Source organism: Phycodurus eques, chromosome 3, assembly GCF_024500275.1.
Source record: "Phycodurus eques isolate BA_2022a chromosome 3, UOR_Pequ_1.1, whole genome shotgun sequence".
In the NCBI taxonomy this organism is placed as follows: Eukaryota; Metazoa; Chordata; class Actinopteri; order Syngnathiformes; family Syngnathidae; genus Phycodurus; species Phycodurus eques.
Genome location: NC_084527.1, coordinates 347501 through 369974, shown reverse-complemented (window position 1 = coordinate 369974; position 22474 = coordinate 347501). Strand labels below are relative to the sequence as shown.

General features: G+C 47.6%; 1 protein-coding gene across 6 annotated transcripts in view; it reads right to left on the bottom strand.

The window, feature by feature from the left end:
• Positions 1-209: 209 nt before the first annotated feature.
• The window catches only part of tsc1a (TSC complex subunit 1a), a 27153-nt gene continuing 4888 nt past the window's right edge, over positions 210-22474 (bottom strand). For 2 of the 6 annotated variants that reach the window (XM_061671209.1, XM_061671212.1), the window contains exons 7-22: positions 21069-21142; positions 20870-20991; positions 20721-20803; positions 17820-17925; positions 17645-17727; positions 17508-17574; positions 16160-16389; positions 15945-16096; positions 10398-10468; positions 6351-6517; positions 5896-6072; positions 5711-5821; positions 5478-5600; positions 3840-4024; positions 2591-2698; positions 210-724 (exon numbers count right to left, since the gene is read on the bottom strand). In XM_061671209.1, coding sequence (XP_061527193.1) covers positions 289-724; positions 2591-2698; positions 3840-4024; positions 5478-5600; positions 5711-5821; positions 5896-6072; positions 6351-6517; positions 10398-10468; positions 15945-16096; positions 16160-16389; positions 17508-17574; positions 17645-17727; positions 17820-17925; positions 20721-20803; positions 20870-20991; positions 21069-21142 — 2295 coding nt within the window. In that variant the 3' untranslated portion in view covers positions 210-288. Of the gene's footprint in view, positions 725-2590; positions 2699-3632; positions 4025-5473; positions 5601-5710; positions 5822-5895; positions 6073-6350; positions 6518-10397; positions 10469-15944; positions 16097-16159; positions 16390-17507; positions 17575-17644; positions 17728-17819; positions 17926-20720; positions 20804-20869; positions 20992-21068; positions 21143-22474 lie in introns of those variants that run through there. The other 4 variants (XM_061671211.1, XM_061671210.1, XM_061671213.1 and 1 more) reach the window with 4 other exon arrangements.

The window sequence follows — 22474 nt, the reverse complement described above, 5'->3', positions numbered from 1 at the left end:
TTTGGCGCCGTCACAACGCGCGGGCGACCGGACGGGAGCCGCTCAAGCCGGACGCGAGCGAGGCCTCTCGGGAACGCTCGCGGTCGAGGGCGGACGTCGCACTGAATTTCCGAACGCAGACTAAATAAAAATGGGAACGTGTCAAAAACAAACAAGGCAGAAGAGAAGCCGTGCGTAATACATTGTCAGAAAAAGCAAAGGCGGCGTGTTGGTACAATAACTTTATTATCTAGCGTTCACATTCTCAAGAATCAAAACGGCCGTCGCCAGGAATTGAGCGGGCGCGTATCACGCGCGCGGCGTCGTGTCGTCGTAGTCCATAATGCTCAGCTCGCGGCGTCTCTGGCGGACGGCGAGCGACGGGTCGGGGTCGCCAGCGGGGGTCGGCCGAGACGACACGCACGTCCGCGTCCGCGCGCTTCCTGCCAGGAGGGCGGCATCCTCGCTGAGACTTCCTGCCCGGACCTCATCTTCCTTCAGCTCCTCGTCATCCGGGTCTTTCTCCCGCCATTCCGTCTCCTCCGGATTGCGATCGGGCGGTCTGAAAAGCCGCCACGCCCTCCGCTCCAGGAAGGACCCGACGGCCAGCGGGGACTCGACGGGCGACGACGAGGCGGCGGCGAGGAGGAGGGGTGAAGCGGACGGGCGGGACGCGCCCCCGCCATTTACAATCTCCTCCGCGGAGGACGAGGACGGCCGGAGATCGGGCTCGTCGGCGGCGGGCCTGCGGGGCAGAAAACGTGATGATGTCATAACATGTCGTTAAATGTTGCGCATGTGTGTGCCGTGTGCGGTCATGTGTCAGTAGTTTACACATGTGCGCGTTCATGTGTGTGTCGTGTACACGTGTGTCTGCGTGCACCAGGAGTGTGCAGAGAAGTGCTCCAAGTTAAAGTGGGGGGGGGGGGCACATGTAACAAGAAAGCCCTTCGCATCGTATTGCATGGTGACACGAGATGGGAAGGAAGGGAAGATGAATGGAGGCATTTTTAAAGATAACTTAAGAGTTCAAATCCTCAGATTTTCAGTCAACTGAAATTGGACGACGTCGTGATTTGCGTTCCACTTTTGTGTTTTTGCACAAACAGACATTCAGCTTTTGGAAACGCGATCGTCAGGTTTGCCTATTTTCGGACACGTTTTGAATCAAACGCTAACCCAGTCATTGCCAAAAAGTGCCGGTCCGCAACCTATTTTGAACATTTAAGAGGCTTTACCATCAATAATATTCAAAACAATGCGACGCGACACAATGCTTGAAATGGCTAGCGAGCAAGCGAATATACTGTAGGTAACAATATCAGTCTTTCATCAGGCTCTGATTTGACATGAAATCAAAATGCTAACTTTCGATTTAAGAGCCGAACCGCAGAGTCACGGACATCTCCTCGTCGGTTGACATGTCGCAATCACCGACTCGCTGAACATTGTCACGTCACGTTGACATCCTATTAATTTGTCCCACATTGTCAACATTAACGACTCGCACAGCTCGTTTGTTCAAATTCAGATGAGCTCGGGCCACAACTCGGAAACGCGTGAATTCAATAGTTTGAATGGCCGTAATATTGTGTTTGCGTGTACGAGTACGTCATCAGCGGTGCCTTGTTTTCTTGCTCCGTTACGGCGCGTCCGATTCGGGTGAAACTTCAGCAACTTTTCTGTCCGATAAACGTGAATCTCACTCGTGGATGAGCAACTCTCTCGCCACAGCCGATCCCCTCTCTCGTGCGCGCTCACTTTTCAAACGCTTACAACCTTCTCCACAAATAATAACGTAATGTTCTTCGAGGACGGGTACATTGGATTTTATTGATGGAAGGCGCCAGACAGGCTTATAAGTAAGTAAGTAAAAAACTTCATTACAAAGGAGCATCTTGGGCGCCTAAAGCCTGCTTATATTCTCATCTAGAAACATTTTCAGTGTGGCGATTTTAAACAAATATAAATTTCAGTTTAAATTTAGCATTTCTTGTCAGAATCAAAAAGGTCTAATTTTAAAAAAGGCATTTAAGCAGCTAGCATTTTAGCATGTGACATCATACGACAGTCGCCCCACGGCTGCGCATTTATCAGCTTGGAGCAGTTGACTCGGAAGACAAATATTCTTTATCGTACGAGAAGTTTTGGAAGGTTTCAAACTGAAATGAAGACACCTGAAGAAGAAAAATATACTTCCTTCGTTTGGGTTAGGGTTGTTTCTTCATACCGGCCATCTTGTGCGGAGAGCAAGAAGGTTCGCGTTCCAACGAGTACGCATCACGGTGCTCGCAGTGCCGTTCGCGATCAAATGCTGCCACGCCTTCCGCTTTTTGGCTCTCTCGTGTTGCCATCTTCCCGCTGCGTCGACCAAATAGCTCCGCCTCTTACTTCCCTTGCCTAGGTGACGTAAGCGCGTGCGTTTGGTCCGGCGAGACTTTTTGTACGTACAAATTTGTGATTTGCAGTTTTGCTTTTCAGTGGCTTTTTCTAAGCGCAAAATGCACATTTTGATTGGCAAATTACGATGACGATCCACTTATTTTGAGCATCACGTGTTGTTGTGACGCCACCGCCAAGGACATGGCATCATGTCGCGCGTGTGCGCCACCTGCTGAGCGCGTCCATGGTGCCGTAGAGGTGAAGCATCTCGCTCTGCAGAGTCTGGACCGTCTTCCGGAGCGCCGTGCATCGGGCCTCACACGCAGACAGCTCACCTCTAAGACACACACACACACACACACAAACACATTTCAACCAAGGCTGACACTTATTTCTAGGGTTGCGCGGTAACTGTTTTTTTTGCCACCGATAATCATCAGTTTTATATCAAGGGTCTTCAACAATTTTCAGGCCGAGGACCCCCAAACTGATGGAAGGCCGGAGCGTGGAACCCCTACTTATGTATATCGTACAGTATATAATTGTGTTTTATGTGTTAGATTCTCACTGGGGAACAAGTTGGAAAAAAAATTGTTGCGTTAGATTTTTATGCCGATTCCAAAATTGCACCACCGGGCACGTCCCATGGGGAGGAGACCCCGGGGACGACCCGGGACACGCCGGAGAGACTACGTCCTTCGGCTGGCCGGGAACACCTCGGGTTACCCCCGGAAGAGCTGGATGAAGTGGATGGGGAGCGGCAAGTCTGGGCGTCCCTGCTAAAGCTACCGCCCCCGCGACCCGACCTCGGATAAGTGCTAGAAAATGGATGGATGCGCAGTCATTTTCTTTCTAGCACATCAAGTTTTGTTCCCCACAGTTTACCCTCCAGATAAGCAAAATTCCACTGATTAGCTGTAGTAAGACTTGCCAGCCGGTTACGACCGGACTCATCTACAGCTACGTGGCAACTTGTTTGCGCAGTCGCAATGGAGACAGTGCGGTGAGAAGCGTGTGCAGCTCCCAATAGGTCAGTACCATCAAGATCTGGTTCCCCAGTGTCATAGAATGCCTATTCATATATAATTGAAAGAGAATTAAAGGAAACTAATTTATGTATTCAATGTAATATAATAAGAATGTCTTTTTACTGTCACTATAAACAAGTACAGTACAATGAGACTGTTGAGCAATGTTGTATAAATGTACTTTGTTATTGCACAATCAATACTATAGTATTAACGCAAACTTGAATAATACACAGGTTCAACTTTTCTTTTTTTTTTTTTTTTTTTTTTTTTTTTTTTTTTAAATCATAAAATAAGAACGGGCAATCAATCATCGTCCGGAGACGGGAGGACATAACTGCTCTTTAACGAACCAAAAAAACTTTAACTGCATATTCGATTGCTGGATCATTATTAGCGGGCTACTGGAATAGGAAAATATTGGACAGCTGCAGCCAACATTCAAGCGACCTGCTGCGCCGCTTGTGCTCGTCCAGAAGTTTCTTAAGTTGTTCCACTAGCGCCTCCTTGTGAGCCACTTGCTTCACCAGCTCGGCCGCTCTGTGATTGGCCGCATCCAGCTTGCGCCTGTGCCGCTGCTCCGCCTCCGCGCCGCGGGCCGAGAGTTCCGCGGCGCCGCGCGGCACGGACGCCTCCTGAAGCACAAAACGTGGCCACAAGTCGCTACGGCAACCACACGTTCACTGTTGGAGGTTATGGCGTCACATGCTCAATGTGCTACGCTGTGTGGGTTTTTTCCATGCGTGTTTGTTTGTGTATGCTGTTGTGCTACATAATGCGTGTTGTTGTCTTGTGTGTTGTTGTCCTGTGTGTGTGTGTGTTGTTGTGAGAAAGACTAAACGACCTCTCCAGAAAAAGTCTTCAAGCAAGACTTAATCGGGGCTAGACAGCAACACTGTTCTGAAATCGTTAGCGAGAACCCGAACAATACTCGCACTCCGTTTGCTGCGCTGGACATGCTCACAAATCTCCTAATCAGATTCTCAGGGCAGCGAATCGATGGCAACTGGCCTCTTCTGTTTGACTTAGAAGACGTTTCGCCTCTCATCCGAGCAGGCTTCATCAGTTCATGCAACAAGGCTTAGTTAGGACGCACTAGCGGGTGTTTGTGTGGAAAACTCAACGACTTCTGCGACAACTTAGAGGCACGCCCCACACCACGTTTGGAATTAATCTTTTGGAATGCAAAAAAAGGGGGAGAGCTGTTAAGCCTAACCTAGTGCACCACTCTCCTACTTACAATGCCGTCTTTTCATCCATTCCAAAGAAACTCACTAATTCGGCCTCCAACAACTGAACGGAATCTCAATGAGGGAGTTTCCACCCGACGACTCCGGTGGACGGACAACGGCCTCTCGGCTGGGCGGCTTAACGGCTCTCCTCCTTTTTTGCATTCCGAAAGAATGATTGCATACGAAGTGACCACACTTCGTGTGGAACGCGTGCCTCTAAGTTAGCAGAAAGAGTTGAGTTTTCCCACACTAACAGCGGCTAGCGTGCGAGGTCAAATGTCTTCTCAGACAAAGCGAACAGTCCAGTTGCCATTGATTCAATGCCTTGAGAATGAAATGAAAGAATTACAGGCATTCTCCTGATCAGAGCGCCGCAACTCCTCACAGCAGATAAACGCGATGAATTTGGTCCATCAGGTCAAATGTCAGCAAAATGATCAAATGATGCTACAGCTGAGCCCACCCAGGAAAAACTTAATTAACAGGCCAGAAGTTGACCAAGAAAAGTGCTCATGGAGTATCAAGCCTGGAGGCCGTGTGTGTGTGTCTGTGTATATGCATGTGGCCATAAAGTGTCTGTATGCATTAGGTTGTAATGTGTGTGTGTGTTAGGACGTGTGGTTGTAATGAATCTATGCGTGTGTTAGGTTGCAGTGTGCATGTGTGCTAGGTTATAAGTGTGCGTGTGTTAGTGCATGTGGTTGTAATGCATCTCTTAGGTTGGAGTGTGTGTGTGTGTGCTCGGTTGCCGCATGTGCGTGTGTCTGTGTGTTAGGTTGTAATGTGTGTGTGTGTGTGCGCACACGCATGCATACATCTGTGTGTGTTCGGTTGTCATGTGTGCGTGCGTACTGACGGTGCTGCAGCGCTGTTGCTGCAGGTCCAGACGCTGCATGAGACTTTTGTTGGTTTCTCTGAGCAGGATGCAATGCTGCTGGAGCAGAAACATCTGATGCTGCAACTTCTCACTGCTTGCCAACTGAAACGCAAAAACACCACACCGGCATCAGCATTGTCAGTGTTTTCATCATCATCATCTTCACTCGGCTTTGACGGACAGCTCCCTCGACCAATGAGAGCCCCTCTCACCTTGAATAACAGCTGACTCAACTGGTGCTCCATGTTGTAAGCCTTGTGATTGGCCTTCTGAAGCTCCGCCTCCAAATTGCTCAGTCTGCCCTGACATTCCTGAAGCTCGCTCTGGAACAGCCAAGCGCAGGTGAGTAGGGTCCACACGGCCAATTACAGAATTACGCGCGTGCGCGAGGTGTCACCTGCACGGCGAGGTGTTGCTTGTCGTGTTGCCGTCGTTGTCGCAGCAGCTGGTGCACGTGCGCGTGCAACTGTTGCGCGTGCGCATCCCGCTGCAGTTGAGCGGAGCGCCGCCGCTCGGCCTCCAGGCTGCGGGTCAGCGCCCTCGTCTCCTCGTCTCGCACCGCCAGCTGAGCGCGCTGCCGAGGCGACAGAAAGCTCAGTTGCGCGCACCGAGACGATCGGGGCCCAGACTTCCCTCTCTCTGTTCGCTTTTTCGTTCAGCTCTTCCGGGGGGGAACAAGCTAACGATTCCTAGGAATCGAATGACTGGAAAAGGAGACTTTTCAATTTCCATCCCTCCGCACGATGACGGGTACATATTTAACTGACTTCAATTGAATGGGCTTCAGTCTTTTTGTATTAAACAGCCAATTAATATTTCGCGGTGCCGGTGGGGTTTCGGAGCGTACGTTACCATGGCGACACTCTGTTCCTCCAGCGCGGCGGCACTGATGACGCGGCGCAGGAGGCGTCGGTTCCTGATGCCGTGCTGCTGACGTTTGAAGCGCTCGTACTGCAGCTGAGCCTGCGCCAGCCGCAGGCCGCATCGCAGCGCCTCCGCGTCCTCCCCCTGCACGCAGCCTGCAGCGTGCGCCCGCACACACAAATAATAAATGAAATCATTTGAAATAATTATCGGCCAATTTCCAAGCTCCCAGTTTTAGCCTAGACACAGAGTTTTTAATCAGCCAATAACATTTGATCAACTTTTCAATCAGGTTTTAGGAAGAAGCCGAGCTCAACAACATCGGCTTTGAAAGTTGTCGGTGATCTGATCGATCCCTTGGATAAGAAGGAACACCGTGCAGCACCGTTCATCGAGCTTCCAAAAGCCTGCGACACTCTTGAGACTCCGACGACTTGGCACACATCTCTCAGCCGGCTCGACAATTACAGTGCCACCAGAAAGTGTTCACACCCCTTCACGTTTTCCACATTTTGAAGGTCAACCGTTGCTAATGCACTCCACCAATCAGGCCTTGATGGTAGTGGCCAGACGGAAGCCACTTTTCCCTAAAAGGCACATGGCAGCCCGCTTGGAGGTTGCCAAAAGGCAACTTAAGGATTCTCAAACCTGCAGAAACAAATTTCTCTGGTCTGATGAAACCAAAAAAGAACTTTTTGGCCTGAATCGCAAGCGTCATATCTGGAGAAGAGGCACTGCTCATCACCTGGCTAACGCCATCCCAACTGTGAAGACCGGTGGTGGCAGCATCCTGCTGTGGGGCTGTATTTCCGCTGCAGGAACTGGGCAACTAGTGCGCATAGAGGATAAAGTGACAGCTGCCAAATACAGAGAAATTCTTCAAGACAACTAGCTCCAGAGCACTCTGGAACTCAGACGAGGGCGGCGATTCACCTTCCGACATGACAATGACCCAAAGCGCACAGCCAAGATAAAGGAGTGGCTTCAGGAGCAGTCTGTGAATGTCCTTGAGTGGCCCAGCCACAACCCGGACTCAAATCCTATAGAACATCGCCGGGAATACCTAAAAATGGCTATCCACTGACACTGCCCATCCAACCTGACTGACAGAGGATCTGCAGAGAAGAATGGGAGAAAATGCCTCAAAACAGGTGTGCTAAGCTCATAGAGCTATACCCAAGAAGACTTGAGGCCGTGATTGCTGTCAAAGGTGAGTCAACAAAATTTTAAGCGAAGGGTGGGAATACTTATGTAGCTATTATCTTTAAATGTTTAAATTTTCAATACATTTGCACAACTGTCTGAAAATATGTTCTTACTTTGTCATAATAGGATATTTTATGTAGATTTATAAATAAATAAAAAAAAAAAAAAAAAAAAAACAACTATACTCAAATCAGCTTTAGAATAAGTCTGTAACATGGCAAAATCAGAATCATCTTTATTTGCCAAGTATGTCCAAAAAACAAGGAATTTGTCTCTGGTAGTTGGAGCCGCTCTAGTACGACAAAAGACGGTCAATTGACAGAGAACACTTTGGAGACAGAAAGACATTGACAAAAAAAAGTCACTGAGCAATAAAAAGTTGCTAGCAATCTGATAATGGCGGTACAATTCTTTATTTTTCGACAATTGTGGAAAAAGATGCAGAGTCCTCTAGCACTTAAAGCAGTTTGAATGACTAATATTGCAATAGTCCGCTGCAATGAGGGTTGTGCAAAGGGCGCCGAGACTGCAAGGAGTGGATGCAAGTTTAAAGTGACGAGTGGTGCGATCATCTGGGACAATGTCGATTGTGCAAATGTTGCAGATCCTCCTCAGTCAGTGTGCAAGTGGAGCAGATGCTACTCTGGCACGAGTGGCCAGTATTAGTCAACAACAGATGTGCAAATAGTGCAGCGTGGCGAGACGGCGACAGTGAGTGCACGAGTTATGTAGAATATCTGTATCTGTCAAACTGATCGCAGTGCGTGCGGGCAGAGAGCCTCACGTCCAGTTGAAAAAAGCAAAACAAAACAAAAAATGAAGGTGTCAAAATGGCAAGTCTGGTTGGAACGGCCAATTTTGAAAATTGGCTGACAGGTTCTGGAGTAATTTAGTTTTTTGTGTTGTCTTTTTTTGCAAGGTTTTGGTGTGATTTCACCTATTGAAAATCTGGTCCAAAAACGCCTTCAAATTAGAGTAGAACAGTAAAACCTAATTATTTCACAACATATCTTCGACAGTCTCATTTTGTCTGCTTCTCGGAGAAACCCTTCTGTGATTGGCTGACAAGTTTCAGTTAAAAATATCCTTGTTACATCGAGTCCTTTAAAAAAAATAAAATGGTGTGCCCCAGGGTTTGGTTCTGGGACCATTACTGTACATCATTTATAGCGAAAAATATGAGCCACAATATTCTAAATTGAATACACTACAAAGACAAGATATTTAATGTTCAAACTGATAAACTTTGTTTTTTGGCAAATAATTATTAATTTAGAATTTTATGGCTGCAACACGTTCCAGAAAAGCTGGGACAGGGTCATGTTTACCACTGTGCTACATCACCTTTTCTTTTAACAACATTCAATAAACATTTGGGAACTGAGGACACTAACTGTTGAAGGTTTGTAGGTGGAATTCTTTCCCATTCTCGCTCTATGTACAGCTTCGGCTGTTCAACGGTCCGGGGTCTCCGTTGTCGTATTTTACGCTTCATAATGCCCCACACATTTCCAATGGTAGACAGGTCTGGACTGCAGGCAGGCCAGTCTAGTACCCGCACTCTTTTACTACAAAGCCACGCTGTTGTAACACGTGCAGAATGTGGTTTGGCATTGTCTTGCTGACATAAGCAGGGCCATGCCCATGAACAAGACGTCGCTTGGATGGCAGCATATGTTTCTCCAAAACCTGTATGTACCTTTCAGCATGAATGGTGCGTTCACAGATGTGTAAGTTACCCATGCCATTGGCACTAACACAGCCCCATACCATCAAAGATGCTGGCTTTTGAACTTTGCGTCCATAACAGTCCGGATGGATCTTTTCCTCTTTGGCCCAGAGGACACGTCCACAATTTCCAAAAACAATTTGAAATGCGGACTCGTCGGACCACGGAACACTTTTCCGCTTTGCGTCGGTCCATCTTCGATGAGCTCGGGCCCAGAGAAGCCGGCGGCGTTTCTGGGTGTTGTTGATAAATGGCTTTTGCTTTGCATAGTAGAGTTTCAAGTTGCACTTACGGATGTAGCGCCCAACTGGATTTACTGACATTGGTTTTCTAAAGTGTTCCTGAGCCCACGTGGTGATATCCTTTACACATTGATGTCGGTTTTTGATGCAGTGCAGCCTGACGGATCGAAGGTCACGAGCATTCAAAGTTGGTTTTCGGCCTTGCCGCTTACATGCAGTGATTTCTCCAGATTCTCTGAACCTTTTGATGATATTATGGACCGTAGATGATGAAATCCCTAAATTCCTTGCAATTGTACATTGAGGAACATTGTCCTTAAACTGTTGGACTATTTTCTCACGAGGTGAACCTCGCCCCATCTTTGCTTGTGAATGACTGAGCAATTCAGGGAAGCTCCTTTTCTACCCAATCATGGCACCCCCTGTTCCCAATTAGCCTGTGGGATGTTCCAAACACGTATTTTATGAGCATTCCTCAACTTTCTCAGTCTTTTTTGTCACCTGTCCCAGCTTTTTTGGAACGTGTTGCAGCTATAAAATTCTGAGTTAATGATTATTTGCTAAAAACAAAGTTGATCAGTTTGAACATTAAAAATCTTGTCTTTGTCGTGTATTCAACTAAATATAGGTTGAACATGATTTGTAAATCATTGTATTCTGTTTTTATTTATGTTTAACAAAACGTCCCAACTTCATTGGAATTGGGCTTGTAAATGTACCATTACTTCTCAACAGCAGAAGCGGTGGAAGTGTTTTTTTCTGGTCTTGTCAACTCCTGTGACTTATCCAAGCACAACATCCCAACTTCATTGGAATTGGGGTTGTAGATGAGTGACATTAGTAAGTTAGTTTGAGTACCTTTGCTTTTCACGCTCTGTTGTATACCTCCACCAGGATTGCGATCCACGGACTTGCCGGACGCCAAAGACCTGCCCAAAAAGTTAGTTAGTAGTCACGTAATCAAGTATTCAAAAAACGTGTGTTTCAAGAAGCACAATCCTGCCTGTTTTTCTCATCTAGCAAAGTTGGGGATTAGCCAGATAGCCTCAAAGTGACGTAAGATGTAAAAGTGGCTTCAATCTGTTGCATACAAATCAAGCATTTTATTGCCCCCGCTACACCACGCATCACGGAATCCCCACAATATTGCCGAACTCTGTGCTTAATAGCGATTCTTTTTGTTTATGGTATACTTCGTGTCATGCCCTAGCACGTGGGAAAGCAGAGCCACTGTCAAAGATGCACTTTTCAAACGTTTATTCAAATGCTGGAGAGCAATAAAATACACACACTCACTCTCATACACACACACAAACTGACTTATTTACAGACATTCACTCACTATCATACAGACAAATACTAACATGCATACACATTCACTCACTCACGCACGCACCCATCAACGCTCACTCTCATTCACACACATACGCACACACAGGCCTGTCATGATAATTTTTCTGAGATGACATTTTCCCAAAAACTGGAAAGAATACTTTGAGGAGTTGATGAACGAGGAAAATGAGAGAGAAGGGAGAGAAGAAGAGGCAAGTGTGGTGGACCAGGAAGTGGCAATGATCAGTAAGGGGGAAGTTAGAAAGGCATTAAAGAGGATGAAAAATGGAAAGGCAGTTGGTCCTGGTGACATTCCTATGGAGGTGTGGAAGCATTTAGGAAAGGTGGCAGTGAGGTTTTTGACCAGCTTGTTCAACAGAATTCTAGCGGGTGAGAGGATGCCTGAGGAATGGAGTAAAGGTGTGCTGGTGTCCATTTTTAAGAACAAGGGATGTGCAGAGCTGTGGGAACTATTGAGGAATAAAGTGGATGAGCCACACAATGAAGTTATGGGAAAGAGTAGTGGAGGCCAGACTCAGGACTGAAGTGAGTATTTGCGAGCAACAGTATGGTTTCATGCCTGGAAAGAGGACCACAGATGCATTATTTGCCTTGAGGATGTTGATGGAAAAATACAGAGAAGGTCAGAAGGAGCTACATTGTGTCTTTGTGATCTCGAGAAAGCCTATGACAGAGTACCCAGACAGGAACTGTGGTACTGCATGAGGAAGTCTGGAGTGGCAGAGAAGTATGTTAGAATAGTGCAGGACATGTATGAGGGCAGTAGAACAGCGGTGAGGTGTGGCTGTAGGTGTGACAAAGGAACTGTCATCGGCCTCATCAAGGACGGTGACGAGTCTGCATATCGACAGGAAGCAGAGCGGTTGGGGCTGCGGTGCGGCCGACACAACCTGGAGCTGAACACGCTCGAGACGGTAGAGATGATCGTGGACTTCAGGAGGCATCCTTCGCCACAGCTACCCCTCACGTTGTCCAGCTGCCTTGTGTCAACCGTCGATACCTTCAAGTTCCTGGGAATTACAGTCTCCCAGGACCTGAAGTGGGCGACCAACATCAACTCCGTCCTCACAAAGGCTCAGCAGAGGATGTACTTCCTGCGGCTTCTGAGAAAGCACAGCCTGCCACCGGAGCTGCTGAGGCAGTTCTACACAGCGGTCATCGAATCAGTCCTGTGTTCTTCCATCACAGTCTGGTTTGGTGCTGCTACAAAAAAGGACAAACTCCGACTGCAACGGACAATCAAAACTGCTGAAAGGATTGTCGGTACCCACCTACCCACCCTTGAGGACTTGCACGCTGCCAGAACTAAGACAAGAGGGTGTAAAATCCTCTCGGACCCTCCGCATCCCGGTCACCGGCTCTTCCGGCTCCTTCCATCAGGTAGGCGCTACCGATCAATGCAAACTAGAACTAGCAGACATTCCAACAGCTTTATGTCTCCAAAGCGTTCTCTGTCAATTGACTGTCTGTTGTCGTACTAGAGCGGCTCCAACTACCGGAGACAAATTCCTTGTGTGTTTTTTGGACATACTTGGCAAATAAAGATGATTCTGATTTTGCCATGTTACAGACTTATTCTAAAGCTGATTCTGATTTAAGGTGGCGATGCGACTGCATCAGGGATCAGCCCTGAGCTCCTTCCCGTTTGCTGTGGTGATGGCTAGGCTGACAGATGAGGTTAGACTAGAATCATGGACCATGATGTTTGCAGATTGGCATCTGCAGTGAAAGCAGGGAGCAGGTGGAGGAACAGTTAGAAAGTTGGAGGCATGCACTGGAAAGGAGAGGAATGAAGATTAGTCAAAGTAAAAAAGAATATGTGTGCATGAATGAGAGGGGTGGAGGGGGAAGGGGTTGACTACAGGGAGAAGAAATAGGAAGTGTGGAGGACTTGAAATACTTGGGGTCAACCGTCCAGAGCAATGGTGAGTGTGGTCAGGAAGTGAAGAAATGGGTCCAAGCAGGTCGGAACGGGTGGAGGAAGGTGTAAGGTGTGTTATGTGACAAAAGAGTCTCTGCTAGGATGAAGGGCAAAGTTTATAAAACAGTGGTGACGCCAACCATGATGTACGGATTAGAGACAGTGGCACTGAAGAGACGACAGGAAGCAGAGATGGAGGTGGCGGAAATCAAGATGTTGAGGTTCGCTCTCGGAGTGACTGGGGTGGATAAAATTAGAAATGAGCTCATCGGAGGGACGGCCGAGGTTCGATGTTTTGGAGACAAAGTTAGAGAGAGCAGACTTGGATGGTTTGGACACGTCCAGAGGAGAAATAGTGAGTATATTGGTCGAAGGATGATGAGGATGGAGCTGCCTGGCAAGAGAGCGAGAGGAAGACCAAAGAGAAGGTTTATGGATGTCGTGAGGGAAGACATGAGGGCAGTTGGTGTTAGAGAGGAGGATGCATGAGATTGGCGGACATGGAAAAAGGATGGCACGTTGTGGCGACCCCTAACGGGACAAGACGAAAGGAAAAGATGATGATCGGAATAAACGGGCCCAATCCGAATAGAACTTAATTCAGTTTCACAGAGGTGAAATATTCCTTTTGGCAAACCCATCAGAAGTAAACTTTCGCCATGTACCGCAAGTTCTCGTGTATAATGTGCACCCGTGTATATTACGCACCCCTAACGTTAACCTCAAAATTCTGGAAAACCCTTGTACCTATAATGCATTTTTACAACGCATGATTTTGCTTCTACCCATATGATCAAAGTGAAGTATTATCTGTATTTTGTTAGTTTTTTAAAAATAATTATTATAATAATTATTCTGAAGTTAAGCACTTTATTTTGAACACGTACTTTTTTTAATTTACTTGCTCTTATTTTGAAATTCACAGCCCTACTTTAATTTCGTAAGATTCGTACAATTCTTTAAAGAAAATGAAGGACCAGGCAAAACACATTTAATTTTAATTGGATTCAAATGAAATGGTCAAGCATTTCAGAAAAGCATTATCATTAAACAAAACATCACCATAAAGAAATTAATGATGGTTGTTGTTCAGTCATCCATCCATCCATCCATTTTCTGAGCCGCTTCTCCTCACTAGGGTCGCGGGCGTGCTGGAGCCTATCCCAGCTATCATCGGGCAGGAGGCGGGGTACACCCTGAACCGGTTGCCAGCCAATCGCAGGGCACATACAAACAAATAATCATTCGCACTCACATTCACACCTACAGGCAATTTAGAGTCTCCAATTCATGCATGCCTTTGGGATGTGGGAGGAAACCGGAGTTCCCGGAGAAAAGCCACGCAGGCACGGGGAGAACATGCAAACTCCACACAGGCGGGGCCGGGGATTGAACCCCGGTCCTCAGAACTGTAAGGCTGACGCTCTAACCAGTTGTCCACCGTGCCGCCCTCGTTGTTATTTTTAAATTATAATAATTTTAAAATATTTATTTATTATTATTATATATTTTTTTAAAATCATCATCATTCATCAGGCGAGGGTCACGCTTCGCTCCCACATGACCGCCCAGAAGGCCCCTCGGCCGGCCAGCGAAACCCACAACAGCCGAACGGAGATCGGTTATTTTTTTTTCCATCTCGCTGTTCCGAACTTCCCCTGGCCGGATGAATCATACCATCATAACATCTCCTTGTTATTAATATTAAGAAGAAAAAAAAAAATCATTGTTTCACAAATTCTGCCAGGGTATGCAAACTTATAAGCACAAAAGTACATGTATGCAGTCATTAGTCCCCTCTGTCGAAGTGGAATGAACGTATGAACGAATGAACAGTGCTTTTCATAACCACGAGCTGGCGGCATACATTTATAAAATGTGAAAGTTTTTTTCCCCATTTGCCCCTATACCCATGTATGATGCGCACTCCTGACTTCTACAATATTGCGGGGGGGGGGGTTGTGCATTATACACGAGAAATTACGGTAGACGTCATTCGGAATAGAGCTGTGAAAAGCTCTGTCTGCACATGCTTCGTCTCGACGTGAATGCGCGGTGACGTCGTCGTTTACGCCCGGCGTAAATATGACGGCTCCCAACGAAGCTCGTATGTGAGGGAGATCTTGTTTTTAACTACTTACAAGTTGTTTTCATCAAGCAGCCTTTTAAATAAACCTATAAAAACAACCCCAACTACTGTGCTGAATAGACGACAGACCTCCATCTTGATAAATGAAGTGACGTTCGCGACGATGTGCGCAAGTCACACGGCCTTTCCGATTACATGTTGCGGACATCATGTATACACCCGTTCGGAATAGATCAACTCACGTGTAAACAGTTGATCAAAAACCTTAAACCAGAATTATTTCAATCAGAATAACTAAAAAGTCTCCATGTAAACCCGGCTACTGTGTGGTTGGTTCGCTGAAGACGAGCCCTTCACCTGCCAATCAAATTTACCATGATGTTCGCTGTCCTCAACTATTGGCTGAATATCGTGTGCCACTGAGGTTATGCTTAATAAACAGTTAACGTCACTGTGTTTGTGCTAATTGGGGATGAAAACACAACGCCGAGAACTACTGACGTTTTAAACGACTTCACCGTGGTGGTGGAGCGAGCTATTTAACTCCTTAGCTCCCTAGCTTGCGGCCAGACAAGCGAACACAACAAACGGTTAACTTTTCCTGAAGTGTCTTTGTTGTGTGAATCTACGCGCTGCACATGGAGCCAGGCTGTGGAGTATTAGGCGCAGCCAACACCGGCAAGAGTGTACCGGTCCGCCGGCGTTCCACAAGCTTGCTAGCGGCTGACAACACAGCCGTCCAACTCTTGTCAGCTCACCACAACAATGACCATTTATGGAAAAATTAGCGTTGTCCATTTTATTTATTGAACAATACGTCGATGCACTCAAATACACACTCACTTACTCACTCACTCACTCACTGATAAACACACACACACACACACACACACTTACTCATAGACACTGTCATATACACACGCACTGACCACACTCATGCAGGAGCTGCTGTCGGCCACAGCTCACGCCGGGGCTCTCACACAAGGGCTCGCCAACGTCATGCACCACCCAACGCGTGACGTAAATACGCTAGCACGCTCACCTGCTGCTAATGCTAGCGTGCGTGTCATTCCCATGGGCGATGAGACGCTCCAACAAGTGCAAGGAGGAGGAAGCGGCGGCCTGCTGCTCATCTTCCTCCTCGTCATCATCCTCGTTTTGCTTCTCGTGTGCCGCCATTTTGCGCTGCACCTCCTGCAGGAGCAAAACGGCGTGCATGTCATCAAAGCCAGCGTCTACGGTGTCGTCATCACTTACCTGAGTCTTCCTCTTCACAAACAACATGGCGGCGGCGCGGGGAAGCGCATGCTCGAACAGGAAGTCATACGAGGGGGCGGGAGATGGCGAACCGGAGCAAGGTGGGGACGGCGGGGTTAGGTCAGAAACAGGCGGGATTTGGTAGCGGGTGGGCGTGGAGGTGAGGAGAACCAGGGCGGGCGGGGAGGAAGACAAGGAGGAGGAAGGCTGCGGTGGGAGAGGCTTGTCTGCTGGACAAAAGAAAACATGAAGCAGGGCTGGAGCTTGACTGGCGGCCAATCATGAGGCGTGGGTGTGACGGAGGGGTGGAGCCAGGTATGGCTGAGTGTATGAGAAGGTGCGTGCGAGTGTGTGTGAGAGTACAAGTGCATCTATGCTTAATAAATTAGAATCGTGTCAAAAGCATCATTTAGGTTGGTAGTTCAATTCAAAAAGTCAAATTCATATTAACGGGGCGTACTTCACACAGTGTGAAATATTTCATGATTTTTAAATATATATATAGAGAGAAAATGGATGGATGGATGGATGAGTACTGACATAAAATTAACTTTTCTAGCATATTCTACTTCATTGAGCTGTGACTGCAAAGTTCCTCTCCGACCGGCAGAGAGGTCACCGAGACGGCCGATATTGACCGGTGGCGGAGACTCTGGGAGACGGGAGCGCAAAAATATTGCTCACCCTCTCACCAGGAAGACATGGTGAGAGGGTGAGCAATATTTCCAATTCACCCCGGATATACAGTGTATGTATTATTTAGATAAAGATATTTATACATACATACAGTGCGCGCTTGCCTGTGCCGCACTGAGCTGGCGCAGCAAAGACAAAGAGGCAAAGAGAGTCCTCAGATGAGGAAGACCAAAATAGTGGGGCGATCGGTCTGAAATGTTCAGAGGTTGAAGTGAGCATAGCTAGAGACGTCCATATTCACTTTAATAACGATAGATCGCAGTTTTGCGACATTAAAGCAACGTTGAGTTTTTTTCTATACAAGGATATAGGAAGACACTAACAGTCCGTAAAATCCAAAATAATGGGATGATCGCCCCATTAACGTCCATTACACGGGAACGATTGCTCGCATATTAATGTACTTTATGTGCCTTTTCTCTATAGTGTGTATTGAGGAGTTGCGCTGAAATTGAATTGCGACTCCTTGGCGACACTACTCCAAGAGACGTCAAGATGACTAACTAGTCTCGAGGCCAGTGAGATCGGTCCTTAGGTTACTGCGTGTGTGTGTGTGCGCGCGCACGCATAGAGGGTGGAACTAGACAAGCATCTAATCCCAGGGCGTGGGTGTGGCTTAGGGGTGGAGCCTGACATACGAAGACGAGCTCACCTTCAACAGTGACGACATCATCTTGCATTGGCTCCACCTCCTCCTTCCTGATTGGCTGGTGCCTGACCTGTGGGCAGGGACAAAAGGCTCTTACTGCCACTCTTTCAAAATAAAAGAGCAAACAGCCCAAAAGTCACCTGGGAGACATATGCATGCTGGACGCCATCTGCACTCTCCTCTATGGGCGGGGCCACAGCTGGCGATGTACCGTATTTTACACCTGGACACACACACGCACGCACACCACACACACACGAAGTATGTAGACGCACGCGTACACACGTGCGACTTGTGTGTGTGCATGTGCGTCACCTGAAATCGAGTTTCTACTCAGAGGGTGGGCGGGGCTCAGAGCCGCCATTTCCGGAGGCGGGGTCGACAAGCCACACTCTGAGGAGGGGCTCCATGTGACATCGAGCTGGACACAACGTGAAATCATCGAGCGCAACACGTGATCACAGACACATCAAACAAAGGGCTGGTCGATGAATCAAGATTTTGATTTTCACATGCACACACAAAACTGAGTTCGTGTAGCTCTCTCACTCTATACTGGTACCCCCCAAAAAATAATCTTTGTACCTTTGGATTATTTAGTCACTTTCTGACTTCTACAATTCAGAAAATGATTAAAAGCAATCCTTTTGACGTGCTCTCGATCAGCTGAAAATCACGTAATCGGCCCCGATTTTCGATCACGTGATCGGATCACACATTCCAATAAATTGTGCCACTTTATAGTATCGTACTTTCCTTTTCTGACAATTATAATTTATGTTAAAGGGCAAATTCAATATTAGTTAAAAGCTAAGTTAAACAGGTGGGTCTTGAGCATGTTCTGAAAAAGAACGTTCTCTGTAGTACTGAGGTGGTCCGGAAGGCTTTTCCAATGACGGGGGCCGTAAAACTGCAACGATGGCTCACCTTGAGGGTGAGTCCTGACATTTGGAATAACTAAAAGGCCAGTGTCGGAGGACTTTGGGGACCGCGAGGGTTCATAGGGTAAAAGCAGCTCTGAGAGATAAGAAGGCCCAAGAACATTAAGAAACTTAAAATCCAGCAAAAGAACCTTAAAATCAACCCTGAAACACGGGGAGCCAATGCAGCCATTTTAAAATTGGTGTAACCTGCTGCCGCCTTCAGTTCTTCGTCAGGACGCGTGCTGCCGAGTTCTGTAGTAATGGTACGGCTGAAATTGTTGAATTGAATTGAAGACCAGAAAGCAGGGCATTGCAATAGTCAAGCCGACTGGAAATAAAAGCACGCGTTAGCGTCTTCGTGTTGGCCCTAGAGAGAATAGGCCAGACTCTGGCTTTATTTTGCAAATGATAAAAACCGGTGGAACGTTGGGCCTCTGGCTAGCACATCTGCCTCACAGTACTGAGGACTGGGGTTCAAATCCCGGTCTCGCCTGTTTGGAGTTTGCATGTTGTCCCCGTGCCTGTGTGGGTTTTCTCCGGGCACTCCGGTTTCCTCCCACATCCCCCAAAAAAACATGCGTGGTAGGTTGATTGAACACTCTAGATTGCCCTTAGGCGTGAATGGTTGTTTGTTTATATGTGCCCTGTGATTGGCTGGCGACCAGTTCAGGGTGTACCCCGCCTCTCGCCTGAAGATAGCTGGGATAGGCTCCAGCACGCCAGCGAACCTTGTGAGGATAAAGCGGTACAGAAAATGAATGGAAGGATGGATGGATGATAACAACCTGTTTTTAACCAGTGGGGAAGGTTATAAGGACAGCGTTTGTAGTTTAGTCAGAAGTTTGTCTCTTAGGGCCTCAGGGCTGATGACTTAAACTTCGGTTTTGTCCTGGTTAAGCTGGTGAAAGTTCTCTTCCATCCAGGATTAGATGTCTAAAGTACAATTTAAAAGAGTGCGTATCATATCCAGACTTACCATAAAAGTTCTGTTGGTGAGGTAGGATAAGAACCATTTGTGGACAGTATAACATTTTGAATTTTATGAACTGAACTGGTTCAGTTTTGGAACGTTGAATCGAACTGCTTTTTAACTAGTTTGTGTCGAAAAAGAACTTTCCCAACACTGATGTTACTTACAGATGGGGTGCTTAATAGTTTTGCTCAGTGCAGTCCTTGTGTGACACGTGGCCAGTATACGACCATCTGATCTGTAAGTGGCTACACTTTGAGCCACGTAGGTGAAAAACATGGAAAATGTGGTCAGAGAGGAAGAACGGGTAAGATGGGTTATGTACCCATAAAGAAGAGGGTTTTGGAGGATACGCGAGGAAGACAATATTCGATAGCTGCGGCCCTACATTCAGTTTCTATAATATTGTCATATGTTTATTGTTTGATAAAACCAATGCTTTGGGGTTCTGTGCGATAAACCTGCAAAAAATTGCTCCTCAAAATTAGGAAGTTGCTCCTCAAATGAACAAATGATTAGCAAAACTGCTCCTCAAAGAAAAAATAATATTTTGAGCCCTGCGTTTGATCTATTCTTGTTCGTCTGCACTTGTTGCTGACGGTGGAAGTTGGGCAACACGAGCGCACCGTCGTAAAGGTTGGCGGCGTGACCGTCAACACGTGAACGCCAACTGGGAAACGCACATCGTCGTCAAAGGAAAGATGCCGATTGGCTTGTACAGCTGTGCGATAGCGACAATATTTTACAGTCCTAACCCTATAGCATTCAAAATATCTGCTAATGCAACCACTTATAAAAGGGGAAGCAGTAATGTGCAAAAAAAATCTAATAAATACAACACTGAGCTTCAAGTAGCATTCAAGTATGACTGCCATTTATCCAGAGAGAAGTCACATCATATCTACGACATATTTATTACATCGTATCACACAGCTCCGTTAGATTGAATGCGGCAGAGCTCCCTCTAGTGGACAAACAGTACAATTACATCATTCACAACACGATTGCATTTACGGTTTCATGAGAAATTAAGAAAATCGGCCTCTCTTCTGCAAAACTCCAGTCGATGATTATTTTGAAAAAAGGCTGAAAAATGGCCCACCGCTTTGAGTGGGTTGGCTCGTTGCTGCGATACCTCAGCACATCCGCCAAATTGGATGCGTCTGATCTGCCCATACAAACAAACAAGTCAATGGACTTAACCTAACCCTAACTAACAAACTTGTTTTCGCTACATTTTGCACATTCAGTATGGTGGCAACATTGACATAGGATTCTGCACCAAAGGGGGGTCTATTCACACACACACACACACACACGTACTTGTACATCCAGGTGGTCAATGTCGAGCGCACTTCCTGAGAGACAGGAAGTGTGCGTCCACTCGCCTTCCTTGCTGCGGCTCGCTGCTCAAACAACAGGCAGTCAGAGACCGGAAGTTGGTGACAGGAAGCGACAGTCAGGTGACTCACCGCCGTGGGGACAGGTGTGGTCCAGGTGGGCCGGCATGTGGTCGTCACAGCAGGACTCCAAAGGGTCCAGGGAGACCCGGGAGCACTCCATGATAATGTCATGGACCTCGTAGTGACGCCACCTGACAAAAACAAAGGCAGGACGCAATTTTAAAATAAAAGCCTCAGACCGCTGGAGGACTGTGGGGGATCGACTGACCTGGAAGGATCCACCTCAGAGTCCTGAGTTCCACTCACCAGCTCGGGATGAACACGAACCTGGTCCAACATGGGCTGAAGCACAACCACGACAAAAACAACATGAGATGCCATCACACACACACACTGAACTCACATTGAACACACACATTGATTCAAGGCTCGAAGTGTGACTGATGGTAGCCTTTGTAACTTTGGTCCATCCATTTTCTACCGCTTATCCGAGGTCGGGTCGCGGGGCAGTAGCTTTAGCAGGGATGCCCAGACTTCCCTTTACCCAGCCACTTCATCCAGCTCTTCCGGGGGGATCCCGAGGCGTTCCCGGGCCAGCCGAAAGACGTAGTCTCTCCGGCGTGTCTCGGGTCGTCCCAGGGGGCTCCTCCCGATGGGACGTGCCCAGAACACCTCACCGGGGAGGCATCCGAATCAGATGCCCCAGCCACCTCATCTGGCTCTTCTCGATGTGGAGGAGCAGCGGCTCTACTCTGAGATCCTCCCGGATGACTGAGCTTCTCACCCTCTCTCTAAGGGAGAGCCCGGGCACCCTGTGGAGGAAACTCATTTCGGCCACTCGTATCCGGGCTCTCGTTCTTTGGGTCACGACCCACAGCTCGTGACCATAGGTGGGGGTAGGAACGTAGATTGACCGGTAAATTGAGAGCTTCACCTTTCAGCTTAGCTCCTTCTTTTCCACAACGGACCGATACAAAGTCCGCATCACTGCAGACACCGCACCGATCCGCCTGTCGATCTCCTGTTCCATTCTTCCCTCACTCGTGAACAAGACCCCAAGATACTTGAACTCCTCCACTCGGGGCAGGATCTCATCCCCGACCCGGAGAGGGCACACCACCCTGTTCCGACAGAGGACCACGGTCTCAGATTTGGAGGTGCCGATTCTCATCCCAGCCGCTTCACACTCGGCTGCGAACCGCTCCGGTGAGAGTTGGAGATCACGGCTTGATGAAGCCAACAGAACCATATCATCTGCAAAAAGCAGAAATACAATACTGAGGCCACCAAACCGGACCCCCTCTACGCCTTGGCTGAGCCTTGAAATTCTGTCCATAAAAGTTACGAACAGAATCGGTGACAAAGGGCAGCCTTGGCGGAGTCCAACCCTCACCGGTAACGAGCCAGACTTACTGCCGGATATGCGGACCAAACTCTGACTCCGGTCGTACAGGGACCGAACAGCCCGTGTCAGGAGGTTCGGTACCCTATACTCCCGAAGCACCCCCCACAGGACTCCCCGAGGGACACGGTCGAACGCCTTCTCCAAGTCCACAAAACAGATGTAGACTGGTTGGGTGACCTCAACCCCAGAGATAGGAGAGCCCGCCTCAGAGAACCCAGACTCTGCTTCCTCATGGGAAGGCGTGTCGGTGGAATTGAGGAGGTCTTCGA